General features: G+C 39.4%; 2 protein-coding genes across 2 annotated transcripts; both read right to left on the minus strand.

Moving 5' to 3' along the window:
* Window positions 1-2192: 2192 nt before the first annotated feature.
* zgc:85858 (uncharacterized protein LOC405879 homolog) lies at window positions 2193-14126 on the minus strand. The gene is made up of 3 exons (XM_067445428.1): window positions 13886-14126; window positions 6748-6823; window positions 2193-3067 (listed from the first exon to the last, which is right to left on the minus strand). The coding sequence occupies exons 1-3, from the start codon at window positions 13967-13969 to the stop codon at window positions 3027-3029; spliced, it is 201 nt and encodes a 66-aa protein (XP_067301529.1). The 5' UTR covers window positions 13970-14126; the 3' UTR covers window positions 2193-3026.
* Window positions 14127-14741: 615 nt separating this feature from the next.
* On the minus strand, window positions 14742-20585 carry nppcl2 (natriuretic peptide C-like 2). The gene is made up of 3 exons (XM_067447132.1): window positions 20253-20585; window positions 15924-16184; window positions 14742-15208 (listed from the first exon to the last, which is right to left on the minus strand). The coding sequence occupies exons 1-2, from the start codon at window positions 20358-20360 to the stop codon at window positions 15933-15935; spliced, it is 360 nt and encodes a 119-aa protein (XP_067303233.1). The 5' UTR covers window positions 20361-20585; the 3' UTR covers window positions 14742-15208; window positions 15924-15932.
* Window positions 20586-21696: the final 1111 nt, after the last annotated feature.

Raw genomic sequence — 21696 nt, forward strand, 5'->3', positions numbered from 1 at the left:
GTTTCTCCGGTTTCTCCACGCTTGAGGACGTCACCGCTTTGCGCGCTTGTCATTCTTTAGCTCCGCCCACACGATACGCCTCCAGGCGCTCGGTTTTTTCCGGAAAGACTCGGTACAGCCTATATTTCCTTTATAAATATAATAAAACTAAAGACTTTTCGGAGATATGAAGGATGCAATACTACTCTATAGGTACTCAAGATTGACATGAGATTGACTGAAACTGAGTGTTTCACCCCCCCTTTAAAACGAAATCAGAATTGAGAGGAACCGAAATTAATATTCACTGGATGGTCATATACCTTTACACCGCTTTACACACAGTGTAGCTTTAACATTTTGGCCGATGACCGATAATTCTTTATATTTGATATTCGATATATTGGCCGATAAATCTAAATCCAAATTTTCATAGTCTTTAAGAGCTTGACTACAAAAAACAAGCCTCAGCATTAAAGTCCATGTCCCAAACACACAATTATGATGTTCTCATTATAACTTTATGTATCCGATGATAGACTTGCACTTGGAACTGTATATTCCTTTTAAATCATATTTCAAGCAATTCATGACCAACATGGTGAACAGTGCGCATCCGAAGTACCTCAGCTGAAGGAAATAATACATTATTTATTGTCTTCTATATATCCGACAAATTTTCGTATCGGGCCGATAATACGAACGTTAAGAATTAACATATATCTGCCGATATATCAGGCATCCCTAACCTAAACGGATTAGCTATTGGTTTACATGAGAAAACGCGCCTATTCTGAACTTGTTTTAACATTAATTAGTATTAAATTGAATATAATTTCAGCATTCCTCATGCTTTCGAAAATATATCAGCAGATATATCCGGCATCCTTAACAATAACGCATCGATATGTATTTCAAAATAATTATACATGTTCTTTTTTCAATGGATGCGTTTTATAAGCCAGAACACCAGTTTCACAAACTTGATCACACAGATCTGGAAATATCAGCATACAAGATTCCTCAAACAACAACAAACTTTTTCCTCCAATCAGCACTCTAGATTCAGCATAGCCCCGCCTACAATTAATTAACACACGGGAAAAAGCCTCACTGCACTGTCATCAGACATGATGTAATATTTATGACAATTTATAAGTTCCTTTTAATATAATGTAATGTTGATATATAGATAGCATAATATATGATATAATCCATTTCCAAAAGTGTAGTCAGTAGATTTTAGAAGATGAAAATCATCAGTATTACCATATGAAACCATGTCAAAATGTTGTTTTTTTGCTGAGAAAATTCAAGTTTCATGACATTTCAAAATATTGCAGACTAGATTAATGATGAGCAGCATGCATTAATGATCAATACCTTTAATTAGCCCGTGTATTGTGTTTACATGGTCCTGTGTGTGATTCACACACCCACCACAAGGTACTATGGCATCAGATAATGCTACTGAACGATTACCACATTCACCACGGTATTTAAACAATTATGACCGTGTACAAAACAAGGTTATACCATGGTATTTTTTGTAAGAGCAATAAACGCAACGTTTCCTCCACACACACACACACACACACACACACACACACACACACACACACACACCCATAGTACAATCACACACGCTATGTCCAGACAGGACTGTTGACGCAGACCGGACCTAACCAAACTACGTTACCTGAATGAGTTGAATTATTTTATTCATAAACATAAATTTATATGACAAACCCCGAGGCCCCGTACTGACACTGACTGACTGACACACACACACAGTTAACGGAATAAAAACACACAAAACGATACACTAATGCAGGAGTAACAGAAACACGCACCGGGAATACGAACGGGTTCTGATTAACGGCTGCTCGCGTGCTGTCATTAACGCGTAATAGTAACAGCAACGGATTCCGCCACTTACCTTCCGCCTTCACGAGCGCCGCCATCTTCTTCACACCACTGACGTCACCAAAGCGTGCGCCCGCTGGACACGAGTGCGCGCATAGAGAGAGAGAGAGAGAGAGAGAGAGAGAGAGAGAGAGAGAGAGAGAGAGAGAGAGAGAGAGAGAGAGAGAGAGAGAGAGAGAGAGAGAGAGAGAGAGAGAGAGAGAGAGAGAGAGAGAGAGAGAGAGAGAGAGAGAGAGAGAGAGAGATGCCCACAATATGTTTTAAAAGTAAAACACATATTTCACCAATAGAGAAAATATCTTTTATTTGTATAAAATCATTATTACACAGCATCAGTTTCCTGTAAGAGACGGAGGTACAGATTCATATGGCTACTGGTGTCTGAATTTACACATGGCCATTTCTCTGAGTTCATACAAAATATCATAAATAGCAATGTTTCCAACAAACTTTTTCTATGCACATTTTGGGATGTCACATAATAAATAAATAAATAATTTAATAAAAACGCTGGATGGTAACACCAAGATACACATAAATTCTAAAAATGCATTTTTTTATCCGACCAGACGTCCATGAACTATGATGGAAACGCTTTTACCGAATAAATAACCGTCTAAACAGAGGCGGTAATTGGATAACTGGACTCACCAGTGGACCAATCACATCACGACATCTCCAATGTTGGTTTGGAGTCAGAGTCTTTCATCAGAACGATTTGGTTTAATTCCCTCCAGAATCTTCTCACACGATTGATGAAAGATTTAATAACAATGGAGGACAAAAGAGCTCAATTGCAACTTCCATTTTTTATTACTGATATTTTGCACCAGGAAGTGATGATTTTGTTGGGAAGGAAACGCTTCTTTATTCGCAAATGATTCCAAGTTAAATACGCAACTTTAAATGGAAACATAGCTATTGTTTACTTAAAAAGCAAGTATCTGAACAATAAAACTAAAATCAGAGCTTCATGAGGAGCACAAAGAAGAATTACACGCATCGTAAAACAGAGTCACAGACAAAAAAATCCTCAACACACACACACACACACACAGAGAGATTAACCAAAGAAGAAATGAACTCCATGGATGATCAATGCAAGCGGCTTCAGACGGCGCTCACATCCCCTGCCTGATGCTCTGGATGATCTGGAAGATGGCTACAAGCGAAAGAGAGACGCATATTAAAGCCGGATCAACTCTCGATAGCAATGCAAACATGACATGTGACCCAAAGAGAGCATATTTTATTGGAAAAAGAAATTATTATTATTTTATAAGGAAAAACTGAGAGCATATATTACAAACCCGATTCCAAAAAAGTTGGGACACTGTACAAATTGTGAATAAAAACAGAATGCAATGATGTGGAAGATTAAAATTTCAGTATTTTATTCAGAATACAACATAGATGACATATCAAATGTTTAAACTGAGGAAATGTATTTGAATGTAAGTTGATTTTAAATTTCATGGCATCAACAGTTGGGACAAGGCTATGTTAACCACTGTGTGTCATCCCCTCTTCTTTTTATATCAGTCTGCAAATGTCTGGGGACTGAGGAGACGATCTGCTCAAGTTTAGGAATAGGAATGTTGACCCATTCTTGTCTAATACAGGCTTCTAGTTGCTCAACTGTCTTAGGTCTTCTTTGTTGCATCTTCCTCTTTATGATGCGGAAAATGTTTTCTATGAGTGAAAGATCTGGACTGCAGGCTGGCCATTTCAGCGCCAGGATCCTTCTTCTACGCAGCCATGATGTTGTGATTGATGCAGTATGTGGTCTGGCATTGTCATGTTGGAAAATGCAAGGTCTTCCCAGAAAGAGACGACGTCTGGATGGGAGCATATGTTGTTCTAGAACTTGGATATACCTTTCAGCATTGATGGTGCCTTTCCAGATGAATAAAGCCTAGTTCACACTGCCCGATTTTTGCCCCGATTTTGAGTCGCCGACAGGTTTTGTGAAATCGACAAATGCCTGAGATCACAGGCTCGTGCACGCGAGTGACAATCCCGCAGTGTGAATAATCAAAGAGGCGATCAGAGAGAATCGCCGACGCCGGTGAGATATTTGGCATGCTAAATATCTGGAGCTGTCAGCGATTGAAACTCCTGCTGTGTGAACTGCGTTCTGACTGAAAATTACACCGACAGCCAATGAGAGAGTGAGATACAGCGCAGCGGGAGGTTCAGGGAGGAGTTATAGAGCAGAATATCAGTATTTTAATAGATATATTTACAATTCTATCAAACGGAAACAAAGGCCAAACATTTGCACATCCAGCCACAGCCACAGCACATTACAAAATTGTTTATTTACCTCAAACTGTTTTTGCAGAACACAATCCTGGCTCCCTCTGTCTCTCCAACAATTTCTTCCGCCATAATCTTTTTTCTTTTTCTCCACAAATCAGCGCACATACAATTTGAAGCAAACTTTGTGCAGTTTATCATTTTTAATAACAATTCCAAGTCTCGCAGTGTGAACTCCTCTGTCGTCAAACCATCGGTCAGTGTGAACACAGCAGTGACTGAATGATACCCCAGATAGTCATGCAGTGTGAAAAGAGCAGTGACCCGACGAGTTTGAAAATCGTGCAGTCTGAACTAGGCTTAAGCTGCCCATGCCACACGCACTCATGCAACTCAGTGCTAAGAAATACTTGGGTTGTCCTGCAGCATTGATCACGGGCATCCAGTTTGGTTTTCAGGCCTTGACCCTTACGCACATAGACTGTTCCAGATTTTTTGAATCTTTGGATGATATTATGCACTGTAGATGATGACAATGTAGATGATGATGATGACACTCTTAGCAATTTTTCTCTGAGAAACCCATCCATCCATCCACTCTGAGAGGCCAATCATGTTGCAAATTGATCCTCCATCTGTTCCTTATATGTACATTTAACTTTTCCGGCCTCTATTTGCTACCTGTCCCCACTTTTTTGGAATGTGTAGTTCTCATGAAATCCAAAATGAGCCAATATTAGGCATGACATTTCAAAAGGACTCACTTTCAACATTTGATATGTTGTCTTTATTCTATTGTGAATAAAATATAAGTTTATGATATTCGTAAATTATTGCATTCCTTTTTTATTTACAATTTGTACAGTGTCCTGACTTTTTGGGAATTGGGTTTGTAGAGTCCAAATGTTTTGTTTAAAAATCTTTAAATCGTACCAGTAACATTATTTTAGCTGTAGGATTTACATATAAAGATCTGTGAAAACAACGGTCTTATTATGTGCAGTATATAAATATCCTGAATAATCAGACTTGATGTAAATAAACACCATGGTATTATTCATGCAGGTGGAAAGTCTGGACTGAAACATCAGCGAGATCTGAGATAAAGCATCTCTGACGGATCATATTCAAAGTCGGTGTGGAAACAACAAACCAATATAATGTTTCCCACTACAGCTGATTCTGTGTTCTGGCGTTCAGTGTTGACACAAACTGCACAAAGAGTAATTAAAACTTGAAAGTTACATCTAAACGCCTGGTTGGATTCAAATATTAATGTTATCATCATCATCATTTTATTGTAATAAGTGTTCTTTTTGTATGTTGTCTGTTATTATTATTAATTTACTTTATTTATAATATTGCATTTGCATCATTTGTTTTGTCTGCTTATTTTATGTTGTCTCCTTGGTTTTGTTTGTAGAAGTACTGTATGTTGGCCTGTGACTCATGTTAGTTTGTGTGAGTTCAAGCCTGTTTCTAAAAAGAAAAGATGGATGGATGGATGGATGGATGGATGGGTTAGTGAGTGGATGGATGGATGGATGGGTTAGTAAGTGGATGGAAGGATGAGTGGATGGATGGATGCATGGATGGATGGGTTAGTGAGTGGATAGATGGATAGAAGAATGGGTTGATGGATGCATGGATGGATGCATGGGTTAGTGAGTGGATGGATGGATGGATGGATGGATGGATGGATAGGTTAGTGAGTGGATGGATGGAAGGATGGATGGATGGATGGATGGATGGGTTAGTAAGTGGATGGATGGAAGGATGAGTGGATGGAAGGATGAGTGGATGGATGGATGGATGGATGGATGGGTTAGTAAGTGAATGAATGGAAGGATGAGTGGATGGAAGGATGAGTGAATGGATGGATGGATGGATGGATGGGTTAGTAAGTGGATGGATGGAAGGATGAGTGGATGGAAGGATGAGTGGATGGATGGATGGATGGATGGATGGATGGATGCATGAATGGATGGGTTAGTGAGTGGATAGATGGATGGTAGGATGGGTTGATGGACAGATGATTGATGGGTAAATGGATGGATGGATGGGTGGGTGGAAGGATGGATGCATGGATGGATGGGTTAGTGAGTGAATGGATGGATGGATGGGTGGGTGGATGGATGGATCGGTTGATGGACAGATGATTGATGGGTAAATGGATGGATGGATGAGTGGAAGGATGGGTTAGTGAGTGAATGGATGGATGCATGGATGAATGGATGGATGGATGGATGGATGGATGGATGGATGGATGGATGGATGGATGGATGGATGGATGGATAAGTGATGAATGAAAGGATGGGTTGATGATAGATAGATCGGTTGATGGACAGATGATTGATGGGTGGATGGATAAGTGATGGATGGATGGGTGAATGCAATGATAGCTACGATAGATGCGATGACAGAACGATAGATGCAACAACGATAGATACGCTAGATATGATGATAGATGCGATGATAGAACGATAGATCCAACAATAGAGCTGACGAGTGTGATTGGGAGTGATGATGAATGAGCACATCCTGTAACCGCTGTAATAACGCGGAGCCGTTTTCTCATCTCACCTGAGCCACAGACCACAAACACAAAGAGTGCGAGGAGCCAAGGACCCACAGGAGACTTCTCCTCATTCACCACACGCTGCAGAATAAAATATATGTAATCAATATAATATATGTAATGAAATGTAATATATACTAGTGTTGCACGATATACCTAATCACTTACTGGAGAGCATCATCACTGATCAAACACATGCAGAAGTTTCAGTGTATGGGGTCTCATTTGTGCCAAAAACAACTTGACTGCTTTGTAATATATGCACAATATACCTTAAGGCTGGGCGATAAGGCCAAAATTTCATATCCCGATATAGCTCATTTGATATCCCGATAACGATATGCATAACGATATAGCAATTTTTCTGTTAATTCAGTTTATGAATAGTCTATACAAAATTGCAATGTGGAAATGCAGTTTGAAATGATATACAAAACAAATAAAGGTAGTATGGACTACATTTTTATTTTATTTAGAACCTTTTTTTCAAGCAAGACTGTTGGTAAAGTTAACACCTGCCTGATGTTAACCGATGACCGTTTGACCGTATCAACGTTAACCGATCAAAGTTGTCGGTTAAAAAAAAAAAGTGATCTCTAAATTAGGCTATTACAGACAGTGGACTAAACGCTACTACAGTTTGCCGTCTCATTCCAAAATCTTTTTGTGTGAAGTGAACATATCCCTCGCACTCAATTTTTCATAACTCGCCTGTTTGTACTTAATAAACCAATAAAAACATTTGGTGCGAGGTCACAGCGTTTGGGTTTGCGCGCTCACAAGGTTTGCAAAAAGTAAACACTGGAGGTTAGAGTCAGGGCAGATGACAGTATGAAGCGTCGTTCCGCATAAGATGGCCTTACATTTGGAAATATATTACGTATACATTTCAGTGGTAACACATAAGGTGTTGATCATCATCTTTATTATTGTTAGCTCTAACTCGAACTAAAGCGGCGTCTCTTCGGAGCGGTCATTTTCTTAAATGAGCCGTGGCAATGTTTCAAATGAGCTTCTTACGCTGGACAAATGCCTTTATTTTCAACGCGATCACCTTGACCAAACCATTTCGAAACTAATGAGCCATTGTCCTCCGATTACAAACAAGCTCCTCGGCGGCGCGTTTGCTGGACTCGTGTTTCGCGCTGTGGGGGATTTTAAAAAAGTGACGTGAGTGGAAGGGAAGCGGCAGCGGGAGGGGGGGGGGCTTCTCGCGGCTGTTATTTCAAATAGCGCAGCATATTTTAAACTAATCGGTTAACCGGTTTCAACCGGCTAATGAGGCTCGGTGGTCGGTCAAGAAAATGTTTAGTTTTCCCCATCCCTACACCTGCCATTAAAATATTTCAATATATGGCTATATGGTGTGCCACGCGTAAAAGCCCGCTGCAGCGTCTGTGTCTGAAGTGTGTTTTGGTCTGGCATAATTACTCTGAGAATTACCCTGGTCTGAACCGCGTCTACTGCCGTCTTCCTCCATGTTTGTTTATGTAATGCAGCGTGCATGGGCATGCCGTGGCGTGAGGTGCATCTTGGCGTAAAATTCTGCCGTAAACGCCTTATCGTGGCGTAAGCGATAGAGCCTAATATAAAACAATAGACATTTTCTATCGTCCACACGATATATTTCGTCATATCGCCCAGCCCGTTGAGCTGTATACTCTGCTGAAACAAGTATCCGGGGGCATGGGTTTGTCTGTGGTGAAGAGATGGGGAGCTTCTATGATATTAGACATTTTTTAAAAACTTTTCGAATATATATTCAAATTTAGAATATTCGTTGACAGCCCTAAATACCACAGAGACGGACGTCCTGCTGTTGCTCCTTCTCCTGTTTAATTTATTTCAGCCTCCGGATATGATTCTGGATCATATATGTATTAGTTGAATCTAGGGCAGAGCGATATGGCCCAAAAAATTATCCCGATATAATTTAGCATATCAGTCGATATCGATAAATATCACGATAAATGTCAAATCTTAATTTCTTTAAAGTTTAAAGGCATATTTTTGCTCCTGAGTGAAAGATGTAGAAAACAGACAGTTAACTGTGGTTTTAAACTATCCTTTACTGTCAAAACATGACAAACACTTCCCAAACAGGTGAACAATTTATTAAAACTGAGGTAGATTTATTTATTCAAATCTTAACTGTGGTCAGCATTTTTTACTCAACACTATATATCAATAATATCATTATACAGGGCTTGACATTAAGCATGTTCATGTGCTTGTCCTTCGAACAAGTAAATCGTTCAAGCTTGTCCTCCAGCTTGTCAAAACATTAGCTTGTCCGGAAAAGTGTGTGTGTGTGTGTGTGTGTGTGTGTGTGTGTGTGTGTGTGTGTGTGTGTGTGTGTGTGTGTGTGTGTGTGTGTGTGATGGGTAGGTTTAGGGGTAGGGGCAGTGTGTGTGTGTGTGTGTGTGTGATGGGTAGGTTTAGGGGCAGGGGCAGTGTGTGTGTGTGTGTGTGTGTGTGTGTGTGTGATGGGTAGGTTTAGGGGCAGGGGCAGTGTGTGTGTGTGTGTGTGTGTGTGTGATGGGTAGGTTTAGGGGCAGGGGCAGTGTGTGTGTGTGTGTGTGTGTGTGTGTGTGTGTGTGTGTGTGTGTGTGTGTGTGTGTGTGTGTGTGTGTGTGTGTGATGGGTAGGTTTAGGGGTAGGGGCAGTGTGTGTGTGTGTGTGTGTGTGTGATGGGTAGGTTTAGGGGTAGGGGCAGTGTGTGTGTGTGTGTGTGTGTGTGTGTGTGTGTGTGTGTGTGTGTGTGTGTGTGTGTGAGTGTGTGTGTGTGTGTGTGTGTGTGTGTGTGTGTGTGTGTGTGTGATCGGTAGGTTTAGGGGCAGGGGCAGTGTAAGGGGATAGGATGTACAGTTTGTGCAGTATGAAATCCATTACGCCTATGGAAAGTCCCCATAAAACATGGAACACGACGTGTGTGTGTGTGTGTGTGTGTGTGTGTGTGTGTGTGTGTGTGTGTGTGTGTGTGTGTGTGTGTGTGTGTGTGTGTGTGTGTGTTGTAAATATAATTTATTCTGAAGCAATATCCGCACCAGTGTTCAATCAGCTTTGACATATTTAAATCTGAATATTTGTGGTTGTTATTTTTATTGAATCATTTGAAATTTGTGATATTTTCACCTTTTATAAAGGTCATTTTCCCCTAATCTTGTTAAATATTGGCTATGCTTCAGGTTTCATTTTATATTTGTAATTTTGATCACTACATTAAATTAAAAAAAGACACTATAAGGGCTGTTACCAATCAAATTAAATAATTTACACTGAAAAATTACAACTGCATTAAATAATGTTTTGAGATTTGTAGTTTTGAATAGACAAATAAGACATGTTGGAAAGTATGTTTAAACATGACACTAAAACCTCCAGTAGGGCGGCAGCAGGTGGCCGTCTTAATGAGTCATTGAGTCGTTCATTCAAACGCTGAATCGTTCAGTAACACACACGTTGCTGTGAGATGCGTTACGGTTCTGCTGTGAACGATTTTCGCAGCTGAAATAGAAAAAAAACGCTCAATATTACATTATTTTAAAAGTAAAACACTAAAACTGCAAACAGGCAAAAAAAAGCGTTTTAAGTTAAGAAACATTTTGAGTCCCCTTCTCTTGCCTCACATTGGATTGGTCCACCGTGCATCTCACAACACACACACACACCTCACCAACAGTGGGCTAGTCGGGAGAGAGCACAGTTCAGTATTTGTGGATCTCCAGTAAGGGCTGTCTAGTCTTATTTTATTCATTTTAAACATCGGATGACATTATTTCTCTTTGATACATGTGATGCTGAGTCATTAATACATCACCAAAGACAAACAATTATGATAGCGATGTACAAGTCCGATGTTTAAGTGATTATAGTTTGGTAGCGTTAGCTTGTTGTAAGTCACCCACTACAACTAACAAGGTGATAAGCCTGTGTGTGAATGTAGTTAATGTAGATTTACCGCTGTGTTGGGCTCCATGTTATATGGAAGAACTTTGAAGAAACACGATCATTTAATAACTAAATTCCATGTGGTAAACGTGAACCTGTGATAAGCAGTCCACTCCCTGCACATTGCTCTGTTTTATGTCGGATGGGCTCGCTATCGATGCAGCGCCCAGAAGCCCGGTCTGCAATACGCATGCGCAGAATTACGCATAACGCGTAAGCATTATATCGAGAATTTATTATACGGCTCTGTGAAATACTTGATTCTGATTGGTCAATCGCACATTCCAGCGGTATGTTATTTCCAGATAACACCCGCTCATCCGGGTACTGCGAGTTATCTTGACCGGTTCTACTTCTGTGCTTAACGCTGGCGCCATCTTGTGGCTTAAACAGCCGTGGGTTACAGTGGAAGACTTCAAGGCAGGTTTCCTTTATAACGTTTTTAATATGGATATTTTTCTCACACAAACGCATCGATTGGAATCAGAAGGCTCTATTAACCCATCGGAGTCGTGTGGAGCGCGTTATTTGACGGACTGCTGCATTTTTAATGGACTTCAAAAACAGCTCCAACTACTGCTGGGATTAACGTTAGCCTGGACTTTTAAAATATAACTCTGATTGTATTTGTCTGACAGAAGAATGTCATAAACACCTATAATGACTTGAGGGTGAGTAAATCATAGGCTTGGTTTCATTTTTGGGTGAACTAACCCTTTCAGCATTCATTCTCAACATTTAGCAGCAATAGATAAAGGCTTAAAGCAGTCTGGAACTGTTTTTCTTCGCGGAAGCTTTGCGTAAGAGCGAATAAAATATTTAATCTCAAGACAATATTTAGTGTCTAATTTATTTGAGACTAGTAGCCGTGTAATAAGCGGGATAATGTCCACCCAGCCGGTTGTTATCGCAGAATAAACCCCTTCAGAGTGACGCTCCGCTTCGCCTCGGGGTCCTGATCACTCTGAAGGGGTTTATTCTGCGATAACAATCGGCTGGGTAGACATTATCCCTTACTTATCGAACTGTTGTTATCGTTTTATCGAGGAAAATTATAGTGATAATTATCGTTATCGTTTTATCACCCAGGACTAGTTGAATCTGATTGATAGCTATGGTTTATTAGGGTAACGTTTTCTTTTCCAAGCTTTGAGGATGTCACTGCTTTCAGACGCTTTCATGCAGTAGCTGCCTCGTGATTCTTTAGCTCCGCCCACACGATACGCCTCGTGATTCTTTAGCTCCGCCCACACGATACGCCTCGTGATTCTTTAGCTCCGCCCACACGATACGCCTCGTGATTCTTTAGCTCCGCCCACACGATACGCCTCGTGATTCTTTAGCTCCGCCCACACGATACGCCTTGTGATTCTTTAGCTCCGCCCACACGATACGCCTCGTGATTCTTTAGCTCCGCCCACACGATACGCCTCGTGATTCTTTAGCTCCGCCCACACGATACGCCTCGTGATTCTTTAGCTCCGCCCACACGATACGCCTCGTGATTCTTTAGCTCCACCCACACGATACGCCTTGTGATTCTTTAGCTCCGCCCACACGATACGCCTCGTGATTCTTTAGCTCCACCCACACGATACGCCTCGTGATTCTTTAGCTCCACCCACACGATACGCCTCGTGATTCTTTAGCTCCACCCACACGATACGCCTCGTGATTCTTTAGCTCCACCCACACGATACGCCTCGTGATTCTTTAGCTCCACCCACACGATACGCCTCGTGATTCTTTAGCTCCACCCACACGATACGCCTCGTGATTCTTTAGCTCCGCCCACACGATACGCCTCGTGATTCTTTAGCTCCGCCCACACGATACGCCTCGTGATTCTTTAGCTCCGCCCACACGATACGCCTCGTGATTCTTTAGCTCCGCCCACACGATACGCCTCGTGATTCTTTAGCTCCGCCCACACGATACGCCTCGTGATTCTTTAGCTCCGCCCACACGATACGCCTCGTGATTCTTTAGCTCCACCCACACGATACGCCTCGTAATTCTTTAGCTCCACGCACACGATACGCCTCGTGATTCTTTAGCTCCGCCCACACGATGCGCCTCGTGATTCTTTAGCTCCACCCACTCGATACGCCTCGTGATTCCATAGCTCTACCCACACAATACGCCTCTATCCGTTCATTTTTTTTCCGGAAAGACTCGGTACAGCCCATCTTTCTTTTATAAGAATAATAAAACTAAAGACTTTTCGGAGATATAAAGGATGCAATACTACTCTATAGGTACTCAAGTTTGACTGAAACTCAGTGCCCCTTTAAAAAAATTGATGATTTATTTTTATTTTTATCACGTTTTTTATTATTATATTATTATTTTGTCGCGTCAGCATCACGACAGCGTAAAAAACGCTTTTATTCCACAGCTCTATATCAGGCTAACTAACACAAGCAAAAAAAGTCCTCAAGTATATGATTCTTTTATTGAAGAAAAATATACAGTAATACAATACAAACAATAGGACGGATACAATAAAAAATGAGATAAATTAAGTCGCTTTTAATATCACAAAAATATAACTCTGCCATTGTTGTAAGCCAAAATCTAAACGTACCACTAGTGTTAGTACTATTATTTCTGTTCTTTTCTGCAACTCATATTTTTAATTTTTCTCAATTCGTTTTCTCGCCATTATTGCAAAACTTTAAATATTACAAAGCAGCACGTAGACGAATCCTAAGGACTAACCTAAGGACTAAACCATTCATTCATGGTTTTCATAACCTCCCCTCAAATAAATTAAAGGACTCTACATTATAAATGACATTTTAGCTAAAATATAACATAAGTGCAAGTACAAAACCCAACCCTTATTTTTGGTTCTTGAAAATAAAAATGCAAATATATATTAACTTTTAATTCACATAAGAAAGCTATTAAAACGACAGAAATAAAACAGCATTAACATGCACATGTATTGCGCGAAACAGTTTTTGACACAAATAGCACTCCATACCTCTAATATATTTCAGAAAACATGGTACTAATAGCAAAACACATGGTAGTTTTGTTTGTGGTGAATGTGTATTTTATGCGAGCGTGTGTGTGAGTGTTAATGTTGTGAGCGTAAGTATAAGTAGTGTGTGTGAGTGTGTGTGTGTGTGTGTGTGTGTATCCATATGTTGTGGGTCTATATGTGAGTCGCGGGAGCGCGCGTACCGTGGTTTTCTGCACGTGTCCTCTCTGTGTGATCGTCTTGCTGTGTTTCTCGTTTGCTACTTTCATCCGCTGCACCGCCGACATGATGCCGCCGAGCTGGAACGCGTCACGCGAGGCGGAAGATCGCGCTGGGCCGGTGAACGGAGCGGGTTTGTCCGGTGAATCGGTTCCGTTCAGGTCGCTCGAGCTGCACGGCAGCGGTATCACGTGACCCCGCGCAGGACCCGCCTCCTCATTACGTCACACCTACACGATATTATTTGAAAGATATTCGGAAACTAATATTTTAAATCGTGTCCCCCCTGTTTTAGATTACATTTTTTTTACGATTGTTTAAATATAAAGCCTCGTATAAGTGTATGTTATTTATCTAAAAGACTTATATCAATATAAAAATATATTATCTCAATGGCAAAAAAGTGTCCTAACACACACACACACACACACACACACACACTATATCACCCAAATGTATACACACACGTGTGTGTCTGTGTGTGTGTATACATTTGGGTGATATATATATATATATATATATATATATATATATATATATATATATATATATATATATATATATATATATATATATATATATATATATATATATATATATATATGTATATTGTGTGTCTGTGTGTTTAAAGTTAAGGTATATAAAACTAAGTGTTATAGTAAAATGTATACAGTGTGTGTGTGTGTGTGTGCGTGTGCGTGTGTGTGTGTGTGTGTGTGTGTATATATATATATATCCCCTCTTGGAAAGTTACTTATAAAGCGTAACAATACTGTAATATTGATAGTTTTCTGTTGTGAATATGTGCAGTTTCATTGTTGAGTCGTGACACACTTTCAGTCAGGTTCAAAAGCAACAACACCTTTAATGTTAAATAACATTTATGGACATCACACAAACAAGTTTTAACTTGTGTTAAATATTGAGAATATTGAGAAAAATTAAGTTCCCACTCACAATAATACCTGAACAGAAGCTCTGTCAAGTCAAACATGGAAAACAAGGTAAACAAAACTGACTGGACTATCAGCCAGAGGTCACACACACACACACACACACACACACACACACACACACACACACACACACACACACACACACACACACACACACACACACACACACCTGAGAAAACCTCAGGATCTTAAAACGGCAAATATGTCAAGTTTTGCGTTCTGTGTAAAAGGCCGAAACTGTGCAGACGGTCACATTACAGCCATTTGGACTGAACATTATCCAGCATCAGAAAAGAAGGTCTGTTCGCAGGAGAAGGTCTGTGTGACGAAACACATGATCCTCACGCTCACCTGCACACACACACACACACACACATGCAGAAATAAGTCAAAACAATAACATACAAATGAAATAATTGTGTAAGTAGTAAAACACTAAAAACGCAAATGGGCAAATAAATGTGTTTTAAGTTAAAGGGGTGGTTCTGTGTTTTTTTCTCGGCTTGGTTGTGTTTATTAGGCACAGTATAACATGTCTTAATACTTCTTCTTTTTTTTAAATGCCGTATTTTTCTTCTATTCTCTCTTTATTCCCCACTGCTGTCTGTCCTTTGAACGGTTCGTTTGCTTCCTGCTTCTATGAAGCCCCTCCCTCTGAAAAACGCAATGGTCTTAGATTGGTCAGATGGCCAAATGTAGTTTCCTGTGTTTTTATTGGCTGAAGTGCCAAGCACAGGTTGCCGGAAATGCCACGCCCCTTCCCATTACGGGCAGAAGTCACATCTGTGGAGGCTAGCGAGGGTTTATGATGTCACCAACCCAGGAAGAAGCTCGTTGTAGTCCAAACCGGCTTTTTTTGTAGGCGAAAAACTGCCGTAACTTTAAAAGACAATATCTCCGTTTGCATTGAACTTTCAGCGCTGTAACTTTGCAGATACTGTTTATGCTCAAGCAGCGACATTACACACTAACCACCCCTTTAAGAAACATTTTGAGTCCCCCCTCTCTTGCAATCAAGCCGTCGAAAGAATGTGTTTCAGCACCCCTTTAATAATTTGAAGTGTACCTCGTTGTGTCAGCATCCCAGTCCGCTGATGACCCCGATCCGGTCCACCTTCATCCCGAAGCATCCCCGAGCCACGCCCTTCCTGCCCCGCCCCTGAAGCTTCCTGTGGCGGCTCAGGACGTCCAAAAACACGCGCGATGGTGGGCGGGGCAACTGCAGCCCATGTGAGAAGAGAGGGGCGGAGTCTGCTGACCCCTCGATGACCTCTGGATGAGCCAATAGAAGAGAGCCGATCTTCAGCCCAAACAAATCCTGCAGAACCTGCACACAGTTTATACGGTCAACTTCCTGTATAACTGGATAACCCAAATACTACAGCGGCGCAAAACTACTCTAATCGCTTCTATTATATATTAGAGTATAGAGACAGAGCGTATTTAGGCCACGCCCACACATTCATGATTCGCATCACTAATGTCACGTGATTTCAGCAGTTTGACACGCGATCATAACCGCTGATTCATAACCGTTTGAATCTTTTTTTGAGGATTGAACACAAACCCGGAAGAGAAGACAATGCTGAATAAAGTCGTAGTTTTTGTTATTTTTGGACCCAAATGTATTTCTGATGCTTCAAGAGACTCTAATTAACCCACTGATGTCTCATATGGACTACTGTGATGATGTTTTTATTCCCTTTCTGGACATGGGCAGTATAGTGTGCATACACTTGCATACGCTCTCAGACTAAATATAAAATATCTTAAACTGTGTGTGAAGATGAACGGAGGTCTTACGGGTGTGGATCGACATTAGGGGGAGGAGTTAATGACAGACATTTCATTTTTGGGTCAACTAGCCCTTTAAACTTCTGCATAATTAAGGGCGTGGCCACTTTGATTGACAGGTGGATTGTCTGTATGCTGTCTGTTAGTCATTTCGTCACCTAAGCTCCGCCCATGTCCCGCCGCTTTGTCTACTTTTATCCGTGCGTGGCGGCCAGCCAGACTCTACGCTTCAGAACTGCTCTTCATTATCCTATGGGTGACATTACACACACTACGTCTATATATATTTTTTTACACTCTATGGGTAGGAACAGGTTAAAAATACGCTGCATTTTGCTGCCATGCCAGTAGATGGCGATGTTACACAGCTGTTTTCAGGCCCCCAAAACGCCATTAGCGTGTAAATAAACGTCCAAAACACATCAAATGTTTTAAAAGCGATGTTGTGTAAACAGCCCCTTGGTTTAATATACTAACCCTGGATGTTTTTATGTCTTATTAATGTGAAAATGGTAAATTTATTTTTTTTACTCTTTTTTTAATCATGAGTTAATGTATAACTAATGGTGAACTAACCCATTTATTAATGATTACTGCATCAGCAACTAATGAAGATTATACATGATTAATAGATTAAGTAATTATTAAATTGTTATTAGTTAAATATGTCATAATGTATTAATTCCTTAATAACATATTATATTAACTAATAATATAAATCAATGTGTCAAATACCACAACGGGTCAAAGCCTTCCAGTCGTCTGCTTTATTTAATCATCAGCTAATGATTTATAAAGGTATCATTATGTTATGACTTTACTTATATGCACATGACTAATATCTAATTCAAAATGAATTCAAAACCCATAACCACAATTACATATTACTTAATTTATAGTCATGTGTCCCAACAGGTAAAGTCATAACATAATGATACCTTTATAAATCATCTGCTGATGATTAATTAAAGCAGACGACTGGAAGGCTTTGACCCGTTGGGGTAATTTAACACGTTACTTTAAATTATTAGATAAAATAATATGTTATTAAGGAATTAATACATTATGACATATTTAACTAATAACAATTTAATGATTACTTTAAAGAATAAGAAATGACAAAATGTAAAACCTTTAATGCAATATATGTCGCTTTGGATAAAAGCCTCTGCCAAATGCATAAATGTAAATGCTGATAATCATTAATAAATGTGTTAGTTCGCCATTAATAATTAACTCATGATTATCTGTGCATTACTTAAGCATAAATTAATGCATTTTAGTGCACCCGTATTGTAAAGTGTTACCAAAATTACAATTTTGGAATACAACAGTAATACTACTTGTACTATTTATGTCATATTTAGCTATATTTCTGAATGCGCTGCACTGTAAAAAATTATTTAGAAAAAAAGTTACCTGCTTGCCTTAAAATTTTGAGTTCATTGAAATTCAATTTTTGAGTTAATACAATGAACATTTTTTGAGATTCGACAACCTTTATTAAAATATTATTAAAAGATTTTGTAAGCATATTGGGTCATTGTGTGTGTTTTATTTGTGATGACACAGTGAAGCCAAATTGTGCTATTTTCATGATTTATCAATTCTTTATGTGGTTCAGATACAATAATATTTTGAGTTTCTATTTATTAAACAAATGTCCTTCATTGTATCAACTCACATTTTTAATTTCAATACACTCAAAATTTTAAGGCAACCAGGTTACTTGTTTTCTAAATAATTTTTTAACTTACTTTTTTAAGTTTAACCAACAAAAACCAACAATATTATTTTACTGTGTGCAGACTTGACCCTCCATTTTTACAAAAGGAAAACAAAAATTAAAACAGCAATAATATTTTATATTTCTGATCTTTCCAAGTGTGCAACAGGTTTTGCCCACATCTTCAAGGATTTTAAAATGTCTTCCTTAAGAGATTTTTATTTTGGTCTGTCTGACTACTCGATTCTGATTGGCTGGAACTGTGCAATAAAACCGTTAAATGTTAAATGCGACACGCACACGCACAGGTAATTCACACACATCTCTCTCTCTCTCTCTCTCTCTCTCTCTCTCTCTCTCTCTCTCTCTCTCTCTCTCTCTCTCTCTCTCTCTCTCTCTCACACACACACTCTCTCTCTCATATAATTTATTATTTAAAATGTAATGTTACACACTGTCTTTATCTCTGAGTGCGTCTGATTTAAAGCGAACAGGACGCTAGATCTAATGTGCAGTAGGCTACGAAAATAACCGTCATTTTCGCGGTCAAATATTTAGCTGCTAACATCAATAAATGCTCAATAATGGCAAACGGGACATTCACTGGATTACATAAGCCATGAAGCCAACCACATCATTAAAAATTTTGATTTGAAGCTAAAGATTTTTTGAAAATAAGACTGAAAACTAAACGGCTTAATTTAGCCCAGCTAACAAAAATGTTTGCGAATGTTTGACTCCCAATAAATTATGAAAATGTTTTGAAATTTCTCTCAACGTCCAGGTTTTTAAATGTTTTTTAAAAAAACGTTTGGGGAACATTTGATTATTTTACATGAACACTGTATAAATATTGTTTGATGTTTTTGTGCTAATGTTTTGCTAACATTATTTAAGACTTACGTTGACGTCACTGGCAGAATGACGGTTATAGTTCGCTTTAAACCAGACAGAAGTAAAGTAGGATAGTGCTAACCTTACATTTATTTAGAATTAATAAATTCAACTTATTATTTATAACATTAAGATGCAATTCAAATGATTTAATTGAATTAAATGTAAAATTACTACCTTTTAAATATGTTGATTATATGTAGAAATGTAGAATATATGTAGAATCCATTTTATGTTTATTTTAAAATATATATTTAAGTAGTTTGAGACCGTGAATGTAGTTTTTCTATCTAAACATTTAATCCCAATGTTAAACATGATTATCTTAAAAATAAGTTAAATAATGTAAACTAAAAAGCCTAGTTGTTATTCTTTATTTAAATTTCAGTTACTTAAACTTAATGTTAAAAAATGAATAATTATTATTAATTATATATTAACTTATTCAGTTTAAATTTATTTTTACATTTTTTAATTAAGTTAAGTAAAAAACATAGGTTATATAAGATTTAAGATAACAATTTCAACTAAAAATTCAGTTTAATGTAATTTAAGTTGAAATTATAAAAAAAAATCCTGAAAAAAAAGTTGATTGTACTTAAAAATTGTATGCATATATATATATATATATATATATATATATATATATATATATGCTGTCAAATACATTAATCACATCTAACTTAAAAAGATTGTAAATAAATGTGTGTGTGTGTGTGTGTGTGTGTGTGTGTGTGTGTGTGTGTGTGTGTGTGTGTGTGTGTGTGTGTGTGTGTACATATATATATATATATATATATATATATATATATATATTGTTTTTATACAATCTCATCTAAAAAAGTTTTAAAGTGTGTAACCGTCAAGCGGCATCTGTTATCAAATAGGTTTCCCAAACACCGATCTGTCATTCGCCAAGTCAGTCAGCTAGTCCCGCCCCCAAACTCATGCGATTGGTTGAGTCAGAAGTGAAATCCTCACCTGAGCGTCTGATTGCCGTGCCGACGGCCGTCCCTTTACCTGCGTTGTCACGGTGATGATGAGGAGCATAAGGATAGCAGTAAAGTTTATAGGAGATGAAAAAGCCATTCTTGTTTGAGAGTAGTCGTCAGAAAGTGAATATCTGTCCGGTTCTGTCCTGTACGGCTTCAGGACGGGTCTCTGTCCGAGCAGGTGCCACAATTGGCCTTTTAAGGAACATCACAATGATGATGTCACACATAGCTAGCTGTTGCCGCGAGCGACGCCCCGCCCACAGACGTCACGTCTCATCACGGCTAATTTCTCAGCCTAATTTCTCCAGCTGATACACACACCAACTCTTTCACTTCAGGACGATTGTGAGACGCGCTTCCCCTTCCAGAGGTCTGTCGCGTCACACGCACGCTCGCATTTTTGTGCTTTGTGTCACTTTTAATCGTCGGCCTCTTTTATAGCTCATCATTCTTCACAGTAACGGGCTGGTGTGACCTTTGACCCCTTCAGGTTCCGCCCCCTATAAAAGTTCCCCCTGGAAACGTGCGGCGCTCAGGAACTATTTCCTCCTGTGAGAGCACAGACACAATAGTTCCGCGTCGGATGAGCGTTTCCGTAGCGATGACCTCAGGTCACGGGCCTTTCAACCTGCAGACACTTATGCTGCGTCCCAATTTGCGTCAAGGGGGTAATCTAGCACCAGGAAAGCGTACCTCCCATAGGGGCGGCCATTGCTAGCCATCACCTGCTGTTAGCATCCCATTGACTCCCATTCATTTTTTGAGTCACTTTGACAGTGAATAACTTTACATCTGAGGTGTTTAAAGACTCCATTTGTCCATCGTTTATTTCTAAAGAAACACGACAATGCATAAAAGGCTCCATTACCTTGTATCTTACACTACTGCCCCGTAGAAGCTGTTTTTGTAAAAATAGGCTAACGATTGCGTCATAACCAATGCGACTCTGTCGCACAGTTGAGAAATTACCGTATAGACAGGAGGAGACGCTCAGAGGCAATCTTTACTGTCTATGAGGCCGTCGGGGGGACGTGGAGACATAAAGTCTGATAAAGTCAAGAGAGAAGAATGAGGAGAAGCCGATAGTGAGCCAAAAGCAACGGGACAAAACATTTAACCAACGTGATTCAGATTTCACTTTCCACAACTACTAGAAGACTCAGGCCCCGTCCACACGAAGCCACAGCTTTCCCAATCCGATCTTTTTTTTCCCTTGTTTCAAAAAATATCTGTGTCCACACGAGATTACCGAAACCGACTAAAACGATGTAGTTTGCATGCCAGGCCAGTGTGTGGCGCTGTAATTCTGCCACAGAAATACACTAAAAACAGAAGAAGAGTTGTGGCTAGCAGAGGTATAGCAGTGGTCGGAGGTGAGGCGAAATCTCACGATAAAATAACAATAAATACATTTGCTACTTAACAGATGT

The sequence above is a fragment of the Pseudorasbora parva genome, chromosome 6 (genome assembly GCF_024679245.1).
Source record: "Pseudorasbora parva isolate DD20220531a chromosome 6, ASM2467924v1, whole genome shotgun sequence".
Taxonomy (NCBI): Eukaryota; Metazoa; Chordata; class Actinopteri; order Cypriniformes; family Gobionidae; genus Pseudorasbora; species Pseudorasbora parva.